Here is a 17,027-nt window from a genome sequence, read left to right on the forward strand (position 1 = left end):
TTAAATACACGTGGCAGGGCTCATTTAGAAGTTGCTGCTGCGGAGTTGGGTTCGGCGCGTGCATGCATTCAAATCAATGCATTCCTCGCTGGGTATGCGACCAAATGAATTCACTGAATAAATATGAAATGTTAATGGTGAAAATGCTCTCTGCACTCCCGCCAAAACTCTTGTCTAAAGAGTCGGTTCGGTGCTTTTGACTCGTTTCTCATCAGTTTAATAGCGCGAGTGTCATTATCAGCAGCATCGCGAGGCAGCAGAGATTGTTTTCTTTGTGAGAACACAGATCACAGTCTCTGATAAACCCAGAAAATTCCACAGACGTAACAGCAGTCCCCTACGTGGAGCAGAAGCGCCACACTCTTTCAGCACTTATACTGACCAACTGAAAGCTCCACAGTTTCTATCTAGAGCTTCTAAAATCCTCCTGTTGCTGCTGTTTGTGTAGCCGCAGAGCGCAAACACTGATAACGCCAAATCTTGAGAGACAGCAGGAGCCAGATCAGACCCGGCCTGAGGGGGAAAGAGCTCATTCCAGGCTCTCCGCTGACCCGCTCATCGTTGGACCAGCGTATGAGACCATCTGGGGAGGGAGACATTAAAGGCTCAACAAGGCCGAGAGGGGGGAGGTGAGGTGGGGCTGGGTGGGTGGGGGTCTATCGGCACCTCATACCTGCTGGGGTGGGCAGAGCAGGTGATTGTATCTACATCAACATACCATTAAAGCAATTACAACCCCGGACAAAACAGCAATGCCTGGCCGGCCACCATCTAATGGCTGCAGCGGCTCCCAGGAGACTGGGGACCGGGGGGAACCCGATACCCCGCACACGCACGCACTCACACTCAGACACACACACTGACCTGGACACCACTTAAAGACCCCCTGCTCAACAACTTAAAAAGACAGCGAACTGACACACCTGCTATCCGCAACCTGCAATCTGAGAATCTATCACCGCTCGGCGTTAGCTTTGGTTTGGAATTCAGTTAGTGGGAAAAAAAAGAAAGAAAGAAAAAGAAATAACAGACATATATATGGAAAAGCAAAAGCACGATCCAAGGAAAAGAGCTGAGATTGAATTGTTTAACTTAGAGTTCGGGTTGTCAATCATATTTGAAAAAGAAGAAAATAAAGCTAAGATGATATGTTTGCCATCGAGCTCGGCAAACACAGATAAGGCAACAATTATGGTTTCCCTCTTAGGGTAAAATATGAATCTACAGGAACAGATTTTTTTTTCATTTTTTTTTAAAGAATATGTATCTATTAAAAACTTTTTCCTCACATTTTACTCTTTAAACTTTTGTTGTCTTTGGTTTCAACAGAACAGAAGATTTAATGGAAAGAGAAACGTGGCGCCACGTTAAATCAAAACCATTTTCAGTTTTGTCCCCCCAAATTTTCCAACTTTTACCAAGAAACAAACTCTGAGACATAGAAACAGATTAAATCCTTTCCCGCCACATACACACACACACACACACACACACACACACACACAGCAGCCATTTCACAAGAAGGAAATATCCAGATTTGTGTTTACATTCCCCTGCTCTCTGGACTGTCACATCTGCAGTTTATGTCTCAGTTAGACGAATACACAAATCCAATCTACGGAACGTTAAATAGTGGCATAAAATCTACGCTTCAAACTACGAGGCCTTTTTCTCTGATGTGTCCTTCACGCCAGGGAGGCTGGGGGACCAAAGAATGGAAGCGAAGGCTGATGCCCTGTTTCCCGCACTGCTCTTACCTCGTTGTAAGAAGTTGTGGTCCCCGTCTCCAGGTACAACATGTTGGCACTGAGATTGAGCAGAGCTGCTGCTGTTTGCTCCACTGGCTCCAGGATTCCACAAATCTCTTTTCCTCACTCTAAAAGGAGTGATGTGGACTACAGATGCAAAGTGGACAAGCAGAAGCTCCTATAAGAATCTATGGGATGGTCATATATACCTTGGAAGAAAAGGGGGTGGGCCTGAGGAGCTTTACCTGTCCACACCCAGAAGAAGAGGCCTTGCTCTGCAGAGAAAACTCTGCAGAGAAAACGAATGACTTTGTCGACTTGGCAGCTTTGTTTATAATGAACTGCAACCAAAATAAAGCATTTCAGACGTTTTATTAATTTTTATATGCAACGACGTGACAACGCAGAAGGCAAAGCGACAGAAAATGGAGAAAAAAGTATGTTTTTGTCTTGAATTTTCAAAAAACAGCGCTGTTCTCAGACGAATTAAAACTAAAACATTTTAAATGAGTTTTTAACAAAAAAAAAAGAAACGCCTCGGGTGGTTTAAAATAATTTTCCAAATTAGAAAAAAAGAGATGAGAGAGACGATTAATTCCTACAGTGCAGGCCGCTGAGTGGGAGCTGCGGTCTGGGCTCGGGACAGATACACAGTTGCTTGTTAGCATAAGAATGGCTCCCCTCTGAAGCCCCAGAGCACTCTGAATGGAGAGGCCTGCAGGAAAACAAAGGGACTCCCGTAGATTACTTGTATCTATCAGAGATGACTGCTGTAGATCTGTTTTGGAAACATGCATTGTTTCTCGGCCTGTGTAATGACGGTGGGACTGAGCCGCTCGCTCTCCTGTGACTCCAGCAGCTCCAATAAGAGTGGCCTAGTGAGTGGGATTCAATTTAATTGGGAATCATACAGTTTGTGCAGAGAAGCTTCTTACAACTGTTGGGTGATGCTGAGACATTTTTTAATGAATTGTTTTGATTAATATGAACTAAAAACATGCACAACGCAGATGTAAAAAATAAATAAATAAATAAAAATTCACAGAAAATTGACAATATAGGCTCAGATGAACATCTAAAAGAGCATGTGTGTCTTTATATAATCACATAAAATGAGAATTATTTTGACTTAAGAGGACATACTGCAGATATAATGATATTTAGATATGGCCAGCTGATCTGCTCCATGACAGAGGTAGAGGAGGAGGAGGAGGAGGCCAGTCAGCAGGGCACACATCACTCCTTTGGTGACGGGGGGATGAAAATCTTGCCCTGTGGTCAGAATGATTTGAAAGTTGTCTGAAATCTAAAGCACAACTGTGACGTGCAGTCAGTGTCTCCAATCATCAACCACACCCCGCTCAGGCCCCGGGGTTTCAGGCCTGCAGGTCAGCCTGTCACAAAAGGCAAATCAACACTTTAAAGAGCTCAAGCCAGTGGCCTCCTAAGACTCCCGGCCACAAACACGGGCCAACCTGCAGCTTCTGAGGGTGATCATTTGTTTGGCAAAACAAACTTCTAATTATGTTAAAACAACAGTGACCTGCGAAAGAGGTTAGAGTCCTCAGTTTGTGGCTAATGCAACGAAGGCAGGAGCTGAACTCCAAAACAGATCCATTTCTACAGCAACGTACTGATAAGCGTAAACATTAGATTCGTGATGGGTAACATTATGACTAAAAATGTCATGAAATAAACAGCTGGGTTCTTCAAAGACCCCAGTCGGTCACTTGAAGGTTAACTGCGTCACCTCGGCTGCTACAGCGGTGAGAAACTGAGTTGGAGCAAGCGGCGACTAAAGATCTGCAGATCCAGAGGCTCAGACAAAAGAGGCTTTGCTAAAGTTTTTCCTTTTAAAGAGGCTAGTCCTAAAGTCCGCTAGATTAGTTTAGTATCGGGTGTCGGGCTGCAGAGGCTGCAAAGGCACAGACACCTGACCTAAAACAGAGTAAGCTGCCGTCCTCACTGACAGACGCAGATGGTCGACCGAGCAGCAGAAAGCATCACTTGGGTGGCAAATCCCAAAATCCTCACAATCAACTGCCACCAAATCCTGAATCACTGAAGCTGCTTTTAGGGAAGCTAATTTATCCACAGACACATTTTATAAGTGAAAGAGAAACTGGGAACATTTTCAGCAATGATTTTTACGACCTTCACTGACCAAATGGCTGCAGAGTCACACGTTTGCACGCTAATTCAATTCTTTTATTTAAATACAAATAATCAGACAAGTGACGACACTGTAAAACAATGTGCTGGGCATCTTACCTTCATCTTTGCATTAACAGAGCAGCCGGGATGTTTTTACACCTGTTTTAGCACTGTGTCACATACAAAAGGGCTCAAATTCAGTGCTGCAGACTCCGTTAAAATCTAAACTTCACACACTGAGAAGATGGAAAGTATTTTAACTTTTCAACTTCACCTGCAACCACGGAAACCCACTTTTAGTTTTAGTTTCCGAGCTGAAGCTTCTGGAGGTTCAAGTACTGAACGCCTCAAGGTCCATGTGCGGGTCAAGCATGAGCCCCGAGTATTCGCACTCTTTGGTCGGGTTTAAATGTGTAACCTGTTCTTTTTGAGTTTTCCGTGTGAATCTATTTAAATGTTTCTGTAAAGCACTTTGCATCTGTTTCAAAAGTGTTCTTTTTCTATATTTATACGCTCTGTCGAGTCCTGGTTCAAAATGGGCCTACTGGAGTTGATCTTTATTACCTACTTTAACAGAAATCTCTCCGTTGTGCTATTTCTGACAATCTGATAAAGAAAAACGCTCATTTTGTTTGCATATATGAAACAGTTAAAATCATTTTGGAGAATGCCAAAAATGTTTCTACTCAGGAAAAACTCTGGCACTAGAAAATGAAATGTAGATCACGGCTCTGAAAACATGATCACTCGCACGGCCCGCTTTTCAATATCCTCCAGTATCACCAACAATGAGCACAGAGACTCAGCCGCTTATTTCAAACAGAATCGCTGCTTTTTCATTTATCTGATCACCACAGACGCCGTGCAGAAGGAAACTGTGAAACACAAAAGAACCTTTTTTTAGCTCCTAATTGAATTTCAAAGTTTCTTTTACTGAATAAAAACATATAAACTAGTTAAAGATTTTAAACCACTGAGCAGTAAAACCCTGTTTTTTCTGCCCCAGCTCTCACAATACTGCTGAAAAACCTGGTTTCAAACATGATATTTCTTAAAATAATATCCATAACAGGTTTTTCCTGCTGGCATCCCTGAAGAGCCTCTAACTTTTCCTCTTAAGAAAATCACCTGGACTGGAAAAATATTCTTCACACCCTTGTTTATAAAAAAAAAAAAAAAAAAAAGCACATCTTTATGAGATATGCACAGACTTCAGTTAAGCCTGTGTCCTCACCACATCTGGACCAGCCACACTCGAGTGCACAGTCGGCTCTAAAGTCTCATTCTGAGACAGATAAAATATTATCAAACAGTAGAAAACATTATTACTGAAAGATGTTTTCACCTGGTCACAACCTGCATGTTTTTTTGTTGAACCCGGCACCATATGAAACTGCGGCGTAAAAACACAGCTCACCATGACCAACAAAGAAAGTAACAGGGGCCCCACATCCCCACATCTAAACTCTGACTTCTTACCAAATCAACAGTCATTCAAGTGGACCGTGGCAAGCAACCGTTCTTTGGTCTTCACCTTTAAGTGCTGGAGGCAAACTGGTGGAGCATTAAAACAAAATAAAGGAGCGCTTTATGGCTGTCTACTTCATGCACCAGTTTGCTTCGGATTAAATAAAGTGTGATGTCCTGACGAATAAAGTTTGACGCCAAGCCTCTCGCTGCTTAGAAAGAGAAAAAAAAATAACGTTGGGAGGTAAAGGCTGGAGGAAAGGGCTCAAACGCTGTGGTAACAAGCGCACCACATGTGCTAAAGTCTGCATTAAAAAGCATTAATTTCAGCTCTGTTAAATGTGGGAAACAAAAGAGAAAACCCCTCATCTGCATCTGCACAAACACTGAACACAGGGGCACTCACGCCGAGACACACAGTAGGTGAGGGGAAAAAAATCCAAACACAAACATGTAATTAGATCTCGAAGGAGCCTCGTGTTGATTGAGCTACTCCTCTGTAAAGTTGTTTAAACTCTAACCTGCGACTGAAAAGCACCTCGGTGCCTCTGCTCGACAACTGCATCTTCCACGCACAGCTGATCACAGCTTTATCTGGCTGTAAAATCAGCTGTTTGGGGTAGGATATAGCGTTTCTCCTGCCACGATCCCCGCTACATTCCTTCATGTTATTCTACCCTCTCCTTCCCCCTTCGTTGCCACCCCACCTCCACAACCTTTACATGGAGAAGACACGTACTGATAGATGAGACCTGGGACCTCTACAACAGAGGCAGGTGCTGCGTTAAATTGTTGCCCTGCAGCTACAGTGCAAAAAAAAAGAAAGAAAGAAAGAAAAAAAAAGTAGAATAAAAAGGAATTTCACATTAAACGTAAAGCCCACACAATACAAATAAGTCCCCCGGGGCACTAAACAGTGAGCTGCATTCTAATGACTCATGAAAGAGGCACACCTCCACATGGGTGGAAGAGGAAGGGGGGCAAGTTGAGGGTGGGTTCGCCCACCGCAGCTTTTCATCAAAACAGAGGTATGACTCTGTAATAACGGCTGGGGCTTGGTGATTGGCAAGCAGCCACCGGAGCGAGCTTTTAGCCCACAGCGATGCTGCCAGATCTGCTGCTGTGCCAATCGCTGCACCACGCCCCTCTCTGGTGCACAAAGTGGAAAGTGGGTGGTGGGGGTAGAGCCGTTAATCATCAGTTCAAGAGAGCACAGGCCCCCTTGGGGGATGCGCAGTGTAACGTTACTCAGCTCCCCGAACAAAATTTTTATTTGCTATTTTTTTCCCGCCCTGGCTGGACAACGGCATTCCTGCACTGGGAGGGGAGCGTGCACATCATCGCTGAGCAGCAGAGCTGACAAGGACATGCCCCGTGCTACAGGTCAAACATGGATTTACAAACCTGTGTTTTAACTCAGCGTTTTCTCTGTGAGACGCAGAGAAGTGAAAAGATGGGTGAAACTGACACAACTGAGCTGAACTTTGTTTAACTAAAACTCAGCCCCGATCGTTTCTTTCACCAAAAAATATGGTGAGGTGTGGGATGTGAACTTTTTGGGGCTTCTAAAGTGGGGCATACCAGAAAAAGTTTGAAAACCACTGATCTAGAGCAAGAGAGATGATTTAGGAATGAGTTTCCTTGTTAAAGCCTTCACACACTATCCCCCATCAGTGCAGGCTGGATGTGCAATGAAAGCGTCGCTGCTAAGGATGCCATCATTGCACAAATGTAAAGAAAAATACCAGAACCGGCTGCGTAGCTGCAAAGAAGCATGAGAAATATGGAAGATACAACAAAAATTGAGATCATTCCTTAATTTTTCATAGTAAAACTAAGTAAGAGTGTACATGAAAAACCTAGAAATGGGAAAAATGGGAGTAGAAACACTTTATAGTTGTCACATATAAACACTGTAAATAAAAACGGCAGCATTCACCTGTATGCATATGCTGGTATAATCATCAGAGCCAACAGCCAATCATGTGTCGAACGTGTTTCCGGCCCTGACATCTCCTGCATTGAGGTTTTTATCTTTTTATCTTCTCTGTGGCAAACCAGCAGGTAGCAAATCATTACACCTGAACTAGCCTGACTTCACCAATCTTCTTTTTAAATCTTCTTCTCATGGATGCTGGACTTCTTACAGAGCTTTGATTAGCAGTTAGCTGATTGTGTTGATGCCTGAAAAGCGTACAGCCAAGCAGCTGCAGAGAAGCAGTACTTGCAAAGGTGGGTTTCACACGTTTCCTGATATAAAATTCTTCTATAATTTTCCTTCCACTGCAGCTGCGTCTTGTTATATGTGGTGAAACTGGAAAAATCAGACTATCTGTACTAAGATGTTGCAAGCTTAAACTCCTTCTGTGTCCAAAGAGGGATGCGTCATGTGACAGTGACAGGCGCGCGCTACCATCAACTCACTACCTGCCTCAGAGGAGCCACCCAGGTCAAGCACAGCTCAGGCTAAATCAGATAAAATCGCCAGCTTACAGACAACATCTCAGGAAAAAACAGACCTTTCTTCACCGGTGTGTGGAACCACTCTGCACCACCTTCTCTTAACCTTCCCAGGGAAATTCCATTGGTAATTTGAAAGGAGGTTCTGTGTTTTACAACATATGTAATTTACACTGTGAATCCAATCAACTCAGAATGAAAGTGATAGCATACAGCTCATAAATGATGAAAAATGCACAAAATAATTAGCTACCGAGATAATGGTGAGTCATTTAAGGAGAAGCATGGTTTTCCGCTTTGGGGCATGAGATGAAGGCCTTGGAATTTACTGGTTAAAAAATAATAGCCCTCAAAAATAAATATTTGATTGTTTCTGTGAGTATTGAACCAAAAAACAGGCAGTAAAACTGGTTATTTAGTTTACTGGTTGCACTGTGCATTATTAAATAATGGGCTCAAACAATCCTGAGCACGTCATAGGTTACTTGTATTGTTCCTTTTATAAATTATTTGTTCTCAGGCAGCAGAATTTAAAGTAAATCATTTATTTTCCCACTGAAACCTCACATGTACTTACAGAAAGCGGTTCATCCGGCTCACGCATGGTTATGCAGTCCATGCTGATCTGAATGGTGTTTCCTGCCGACCCGTCGGCCGGACTGTCGCTGAAGTTCAGCTCGATGGGCTGGACTGAATGAATGGCAGATCTGAAACAGCAACAATACAGATTAATGGGTCGTTCCATGTAAAATAAACCAAATCTGAGAAACGTTTCTATACACCCCCCCTCAGAATCTGCTGATTTTTATTTACAGGGATTTCAATGAATTTATTGACCCATCATACTATGAATATTTTTAGCTTTTGGAGTACACAGTGATTGTTTTTAACTTGTGCTACATTTTCTAGAATTCTTGAGCCTTCATAACTTACAGTCCAGGAGATATGCACATTAAATATTAAACCCATTTAAGCTCTGTTAAGAACTGATTTCAAATCAATTTTGGACCCACTCCAAGAGTCCAAATCTAAATTCTTGTTTATAGCAGTGTGTAGCTGCGTGCATCGGTGTGAATAAACTGTCTGTAACGCAGAGGAACAGAATCGATTACTGGCATGCCGGATGTTTTATCCGTTTTCTGATAAATCACTGGCGCAGACTTCAAAAAATGAATTCTGGGTAAACTTTCAAGGTTCACCATGTCGTTAGCGTGTGGGATAGTTTGGCTAGATTGTGGTGTGGGCGTGAAATTGATCAGGCTTATGTGTCTCTCTCCCTCCTCTCTCTCATCTGTCCTGTGATTTCATGCTGTGATACATGTAAAATTATTACTCTGGGAGAAAGTTAGGGTTAGCAGCAGAAGCTCTCTGACTTTTGTTCTTGCACCGGTGCCCTCTGCCTCTCTGCAAAGTCTCACTGTTTGCTCACCCAGTGAACAGAGCAGAGACAGACAGAGCTAACAGAAGACAAGGGGGAGAGAGGAAAGTGAGACTTTTTTTTTTTACTTAAGTCGACCTATAGCTCAGGAAATATGACACAGGAATAAAACTGACACATACAAAAGGAATTCAGGATGTTAGCTATTGACTGAAATATATAAGAGCTACACTGACCCAGCTCACAGGGACAAATGAGCCACCAGAGAACAAGACTTTAAAATACAACTGTAAATTAATTATTTTACAAGTTAACTGTATATTTATACAATTAATAACAGAGTCCTTAATAATGTTGATGTTATTATTGACAAATAAATGAATATTGAAACTAATTTGTTTCCAGATATGAACATTTTTAGAAAAAGTACACTGCTAAAAAAAACCCGTAAATGAACAATTTTTAATCAGAATACAGAATCAAGTCAGTTAAACTTGAAATTGATATAATATCAGTATAGAAGTTATACTGACAGAATACTGATCTGGTCAGTTAAGTAGCAGAGTAGCAGAGCATAAATAAAACTGAATTAAATTAAATTGAACAATAGGCACACTACAGGGGCAACCATTTCAAAATAGGAATGGTTTTACAGGTGAAGCCCACTGACATTTTTTTCCTCCACATCTTTTCTGATGGTTTTTTTCCACTAGTTTTGCATTTGGCTAGGGTCAGTATCACTGCTGGTAGCAGGAGGCGCAGTGTGCAGTGTGTCTTCGGGTCCTCTTGGTGCACTACAGTGCTGAACCTCATGCGGTACAATATAGGCAGCTTTTGGAGAACGAAGGAATTGATACCATCGACCAGGCTCATCTGACCTAAATCCAGTAGAACACCTCTGGGACTTTATGTGATGATCCATCCAATGCTGTCAGGCTGCACCAGACTGTCCTGGAGCTCATTGATGACCTGGACCAGATCTGAGATTAGATTTCCCAGGACATCATCCGTCGATGCGAAGCACGCGGTTGTCATAAAAACTACCGAGTACCATTCGGAGTTTTCAGCAAAATTGTGTATAGTTGCCTGCATGGAAGTGCAGCTGGTAAATGAAGTCAACATACACTGCAGTTCCTCTAATGTCCACTCGAGGCTCCGTCGGTGAGTTAGTCCCTATGGACGCCCATGTTAAAAAGTCCAACATTACAGTAGAAACTTGCAGTCTGAGTCCATAATGAATCTGAGGGGGTGAATTTTTTCTTATAAATTATCCACGGATGTGGCCACTTTGAAAGAGTTAATGAACTGGACTGCTTTTGCTGCCTTTACTGACAAGAAATTATGTCCTGCTTGGTGAAATTCTAGTATTTTAGTAGCCTCTTAATTAGTGCTTATTAGAGGGTATCGATGTATCTCTCCCACATTCTTACAGTTTATTTGTGCAGTTTGTTACTGTTAGCTTTACATCCTGTCCAAATACAATCACTTCTGATTTAAAAAACAAAACAAAACAAAACAATGGGGGGTTATCCTAACCCAAAAACAAGTGAGTGACGTCACGGTGGCTAAGTCCACCTTTTACCCACTGGCTGAAAATAACGTTGTTGTGTCCATAGGCAAGTTTTACACAGGGGCATAAACATGGATAAATTCAAATCTAGAAAAAAAGAGAAACTAAAGTGTGAGGATAACTGCTGCAAGTGAGAAGGAAGTCAGGCAAAGAAGCTGACATGGTTTATAATTTCCACATAAAAGAAGAAAAAAAATCCCCAAAGTGAAAACTAACGCACAAATATCTAAAATATGTGCATAGATGAATATTTCACTATGGCCTTTTTTTTTCCTTGTTTTGTTGTTTTTGGCAGTATTCACTTACTGGTCGAGCATATCAAACAGCTGGTTGAACACATCTTGGCTGAACAAGTCAGTTGTCTGTGCTGCCTGATTCTGGGACATGGTGGTGAGGAATGAGCCCTCTCTCCAGGACAGACGAGCTGAAGGGTCCCTGAGTCTGCAGAAAGACACCCTCAATCAGTTGTAATCATTTTATTACACCCATTCCTGCTCACTTACAGCTGCCATTTCTGAAAAACTATTTTAAAGGGAAGCGTTTTATAGTTGCAAAGTCAGCGAACATAAAAGCTGATGTGCTGTGCTAAGATGCGGCCACCCAGCCAGTGGAGATAAAGGAGGAGGAGGAGGAGTCCTGCTGGCAGCCATTCATGAAGAGCACTTCCATTGTGAAGAAGTCAGCCTACATAATGTTGAATATTTGTACTACACATAATGGTGATTATGTACCATTCAGACAGAGGCACTTTGACCTGCTGCCTTGAAACATTACACCTGCTTCAGAGCTCTGCCCGCCATTGTTCCTGCTGAAGTGGCGCACGCTGCAGTCTGAGACAGGCGGAATTCCCCCCAACGTCTATATGATAGCACCGCTAAAACTTGTGGTATGCGTACAGCTGGGCGAGCTCGGGAGGGAGGCCGATGGGGCGGCCATAATCTGAAGCTGGCACTATTTTAGGTTTTGGAATTCCCCAACGCTGTGATGAATGATATTAATACCTGTCTTACAAACACAGGCATATCTAATGAAGCAAATAATTTCACGTATGCAGGAGGCTCATATGAGGGAGCGCTGAGAGCTGAGATGAATTTATTTTGCAAAGCTCAAGAATTATTATGGGTAAGATGTCACAGATTAGGGCCTACATATTAATCATGCCCAGACACATTTAATAGAGTAAAGTTAGATGTTTCTGCAACATTAGGACCACGACAAAGCTTGGATTGATCATAAATTACAGCGGCTTGCAAGGAAGCTGTATTTCAGCTCGCCTTGTATAAAAAGCTGCATGTATATCAGACCTGCACAATAATTAAACTGACACGATATGCAGCAAACCGAAACTCCAAAATGCTTCAGTGAAATCGTTCATCTGACCTCTTTCACCTGAAATGTAACGTAAATAATTTAATAAAGCCAGAAAAGAATTTAATAAATGTCTCAAGGTCAGTCGATCCGCTGCAAAAATAGCACGCACCCCTTTAAACCAGTCTACTAACAAGGACGGTTCCTCACACAGCTGCGTTTTTGTGATTTTTGTTTTAAACTTGTAACCAACCTAAATATATAAGTTTTTGGGGAAGCCTGTAAGCCATTCGTGGCATCTGACCTTAACATAAGATTTGAAAACTAAAACTACATTTTGGGACTTTTAAAACTTTTCGCATCCTATGTCGGATAGTTTTCGGTAACGATTTGCCCTTTCAGCAGCAGAGCGCCTCCAGCACACTGTGCCCCTCTGTACAATATTTAAGTGATGGTGTTACGAAGTAAGGAACCATATACACTACGTGAGGAAAGTCAGCCAAAATAATGTTGCTAAATGCGATGATGATGAGAAAAAAAGTACTCAAGTATGTGGCAACTTTGTGTGGCTATAAAACACATTTGGGAAGGAAAACTACAAACTGTTAATAAAACAATATAGAAAGTGTTTTTCAGGTGTTCACACAGCTATAGTTGACATCTGCATTAATAGTCTATAACCTAATTTATTGCCTCTAATTGGACATTCTGTGCTCTTTTAAGGAAGCAGAATTATTTTGAGTCAAGCTGAAAAGTTCAAAATGTATTTAGAGTTTATTATGATTATTATGATGAGGAAAGCAGACAGAGCTCAATCTACAAATAACAATAAATATACAACTATTCAAATCTTTATGAAAAGTCACAGGGCTCTTTAAATAGATATACACATATTGTTATTTATATGCATACACATGGGTTTATGATCCAGAGCATATATGAAAATGCTCAAGCAAATCCAGCAGATTTTTCTTCTCTGCTTTTTTTGCTATTAATTTGTTAATTTTTAATTTCATTGTATGTACTCTTACTTTATGTAAAAAGTCACAGTGTGCATAGTTGCCATCTAGATCCTAAATTTATGTTACACTGCTAACACAGACCCCACACACACCAACTGGACCCCACTGAACAGACAAATTTAATATATTTACATGTTTTACAGTTTTTAAAAGTCTTTTTGTTTATGATTTGTGTTTAAATTGTAATGAAAATATAAATATATATTTTTTAAAGATATGAATGTTAAAAAGAATAAAGCATACTGTATATCTCTCTCTGACTGGCTAAATATTGTCAACTACTCACATGTGAGTGCAACCTAGCACATTTACAAAATAAGTTCACTGCAAATCGAATGCATTTGATTTTTATATATAACAAAAACCTAAAATATGAGTTTTGCAGAACTCAAACTGACCAGTGGTTTACAGCTGTACACTCTCAAATTGGCAGCTGTTGAAAATGTTTGAGAGCAAATGTGATGTTACATTAATGTTTCGTTAATGTAAAAATGAAAACTGCTACAAACTTGTACGCAATAAGCCCCACCCAAACCAACTGCAACACAGATATCCTGGTCTGTGCACCTCGTTGACTGCCGTCAGCCTACAGACACTAAGATGACATTTACTGATGGCAGCGATTGTTTATCTGTTGTGTCACATCAATTTTGTGCAGGCTAAATGTTTAAAGATCGCTAGATAAAGAGCATAAAGACTTTCTAAAGATTCATCTATGGCCATAATGAAGGTACCAATAAATCCATGTTTGCAATTACAGTGTAAAATCCTTTCAGTTCATCCAGACTAACAGTCTAAGGATAAAACGTGTAAAAGTATAACACTAAATACCTTCAGTACTTCCATAACAAATTTTTAAGGCATTATTTGACAATATGCTGTTAGTACCTTTGCTTAAGAACTCATTCCTGCTAAAGACTAAGCATTAAGTCACAGAAGGAATTAAACTGACGACAGATAGATGCCAAGATTTATTTGTTTTTTAAATCTACGAATTAAAAAAAAATTAATCAACTTATTTGTGCATATTGTTGTACAGCCAACAGAAAACATGTGACATCGACATCCGAGTTATTAATATTTTTCACAGTAATTCATAATATAATATAAACTGCTTTAAAAATGCAGAATTTGCCCCAGAATAAGGTTTTAAATGCTTATTTTTTTCTACTATTTTTGCAATTGCAACATCGTCCCATACATTTAAATTCAGGATTTTATACGGTTTCTTCAGAAGCACTGAAGATTAAAGAGCAAAAAATAAATAAATAAATAATTTGTAAAGAATAATAGTAAAATAAATTGTGATATTCTTGAAATGATCCATTATGTTAGGGCTTACTGATTCATAAAAGCCATCTCTTCATCCTTATCAACATGTTGCTTTGTTATGAATACATCCAAATCACAGCAGTATCTCTTCAGAGTAGATGTCAAAATAGTGATTGATTTATTTTTATTATTTTTTTTACTTTGAACAGCGCCAACACGCTTTTGTAGGAAAGCATTTACAGCAGTACACAAATCAAAACCTGGTGGCTTAGCTGCCTGCACAAGAGCACACGAGGAGTTTGAAGGAAACGTGCCAAAGAGGGGAAAAAAAATCACAAAGGATGACTTTAAAAAAAAACAAAAAAAACAGGTAAATGGCAGGTAGAGCAGGTGAGTTGTCATCTGTGTTCAAGGAGAAAGGATTTAGGTGTGGTCATCCACGTGACCTGTGCCTCACATTAACTCCATTTCATTCTTTAATTTTCTTTTAAAATACAGAAGAACTAGTTTAACTGACATCCCATTAACTTGTCCATTAGCTTTGCTTCTTGGTATTGTCTGATCACCAGTCAGCATCCAGAACTAAAGCTGTTTATCAGGTTCTGCGTGTACAGCCATCCAAGCCTATAAATACACTAAAACAGTTTAATGGAAGAATAAAATAGAAGATCTGCAGCCTAACCCTGCTGATGTCCTGCACTACTTTGTGCTTAAGAAAATAATTTTCATTGTTGTAATAAGGCACACATGTCCACGTTCAAATGCATACCACATAAATGCAATATTCTATCTTTTTTCATCATCATTTCAAAGCAGTTTTATTTTATTAACGAAGTTTCAAGATGGGCTTTGTCCCTTTTCTGGCTGCATTTTGTCTGCGTTTGGGTGTCTGGTTACTCTGAGAGGTTTTCGGTTAGCCCGAGGCAAAGGCTGTTCAGCATCCACTTAAACACAGTGCAGCGCCTCCAGACGAGACTGGGGCAGAGGTCAGCACTAAACAGGGATGGCTATTGTCTCTTGGCAGGTTGTGCACACCGACCGATGAAAATGCAATCAAAACAAACAGCCCAGCCGATCGGGGTCCTTCTCCAGTGTCATTATTAATCACTTTTCAAAGGCCTAAGACCTTCTCCCCCTCATCCGTCAGCCGAGGCTGGAAAAGGGACACGAGTGAAAAACAATAGAAAGCCCCAGAGTTTCTCCTCCTTTTATTTTGATCATCTGGTGCAAGAGGGAAGGTAAGGCGTAGAAGGCAAAGGATACAAGACAGGTGGAGGGATTTACAGGCCAAGGAAGATACTTTTCATCCCTTTTCAAAAACAGTTACATTGTTTTCAAATTTGTGCCACAGCCAGAACGGTCAAAAATGTCATCAAGCAAAACAGAAAAACTAAAAAAAAAAATTACAAATGTAACTGTTAAACTCAACTACAAGAGTGCTGTGATGGTAAATTTAAAGGGGCAAAAAGCACACAGAACACATCCAATCTGCAAAGAATTTAAAGAATTTAAATATTTTAGAATGAGAGAAGAAACACTCATGTAGGTAGTTTTGGTGCAAAACGTGCAATTATCAAAGCCTATAGAGCTACAGTACTAGCACATGCACTCCCATTGAGGTTCAAAAATCTCCAGAAGAGGACCTCCAGATGTCATGTAATCTGCCTGCCTTCAGCCCTGATTGCCCTTTACACATGCATTGCTGCCATAAGTATGCTGCCCTTATAAATATATCAGGACCAAGCAGCAGCAGCTGAGGATCCAGGCAGACACAACTGTTCTCAGGCCGTTTTGGACCTCCAGACAGCGTGAACTGCAGCGCGGGTCAAACAGGAGCAGGGAGATTCCCAGCCAGCAAGTCCTACATCATTCTTTTAAACTTAATGTAAGGCTCATTATGAAGGAGTATAGCTACACTTCGAATCCACGCAACACATATTGTTTAACTAATTAGGCAAAAAAACATGACCTCAATACAGTCTACCCTATAAGTACGTGTGAGTATAGGTCATCAATTTCAACAACCTTTAGGTACTTACCGCCGAAAGGGAAACTCAGGGTAATACTGCACAGCTGTGTAAGGTGAATTCATGTTGTCATGCCAGAGTTCACTTTGCTGAAAGCTTCAGAATGATCAGCTTGTCATAAATGGATCAATAGCTGTGTTTGAGCTATGAGAATCAATTAAAGTACAATAAAAAAAAAATACAGTTAAAAACACAACCAGGCCTGGATTAAAGTGCCGGAGGGTACAGTGCAGAGTGCAGAAAGTTTGAGAGATGTTTTGAATTTAGGTATTTTTTCTTAGGCTACCCAAAATAGGCGGGGCTTGTGCCTTCTTTCTGACCAATCCCCTGCTCCAGCTGTACAAGATATCACTCACTCTCAGTTGCTAGGATATAGATATCAAGCAACTACATTTGACCCCAACACACAAACACCCACACACCAGGAAGCCACTATCCTGAAAAGCTCCCCACTTACACCCCACTCCTCCATCTATGTCTCTGGCCTTGTTCTGATATTTCCACCCAGACTCCCGAGCGGATTTTGCGGCCCGAGAGCACGTCTGTTGCGTCACGCTTCTCAGCGAATACTGAGAGGGTTTCGGGCGCGCTGAATATTTCCACAAACGCGCCCCAAATAGC

The 17,027-nt window shown here is 41.0% G+C and overlaps 1 protein-coding gene across 4 annotated transcripts in view; it reads right to left on the reverse strand.

Moving 5' to 3' along the window:
• The window catches only part of tp63 (tumor protein p63), a 33,741-nt gene extending 17,255 nt beyond the window's left edge, over window positions 1–16,486 (reverse strand). For 3 of the 4 annotated variants that reach the window (XM_004552830.4, XM_004552829.4, XM_012919544.4), the window contains exon 1: window positions 1,758–1,931. In XM_004552830.4, coding sequence (XP_004552887.1) covers window positions 1,758–1,799 — 42 coding nt within the window. In that variant the 5' untranslated portion in view covers window positions 1,800–1,931. Of the gene's footprint in view, window positions 1–1,757; window positions 1,932–8,406; window positions 8,537–11,083; window positions 11,219–16,418 lie in introns of those variants that run through there. The other variant, XM_023155539.3, reaches the window with a different exon arrangement.
• Window positions 16,487–17,027: the final 541 nt, after the last annotated feature.

The sequence above is a fragment of the Maylandia zebra genome, linkage group LG23, assembly GCF_041146795.1.
Source record: "Maylandia zebra isolate NMK-2024a linkage group LG23, Mzebra_GT3a, whole genome shotgun sequence".
In the NCBI taxonomy this organism is placed as follows: domain Eukaryota; kingdom Metazoa; phylum Chordata; class Actinopteri; order Cichliformes; family Cichlidae; genus Maylandia; species Maylandia zebra.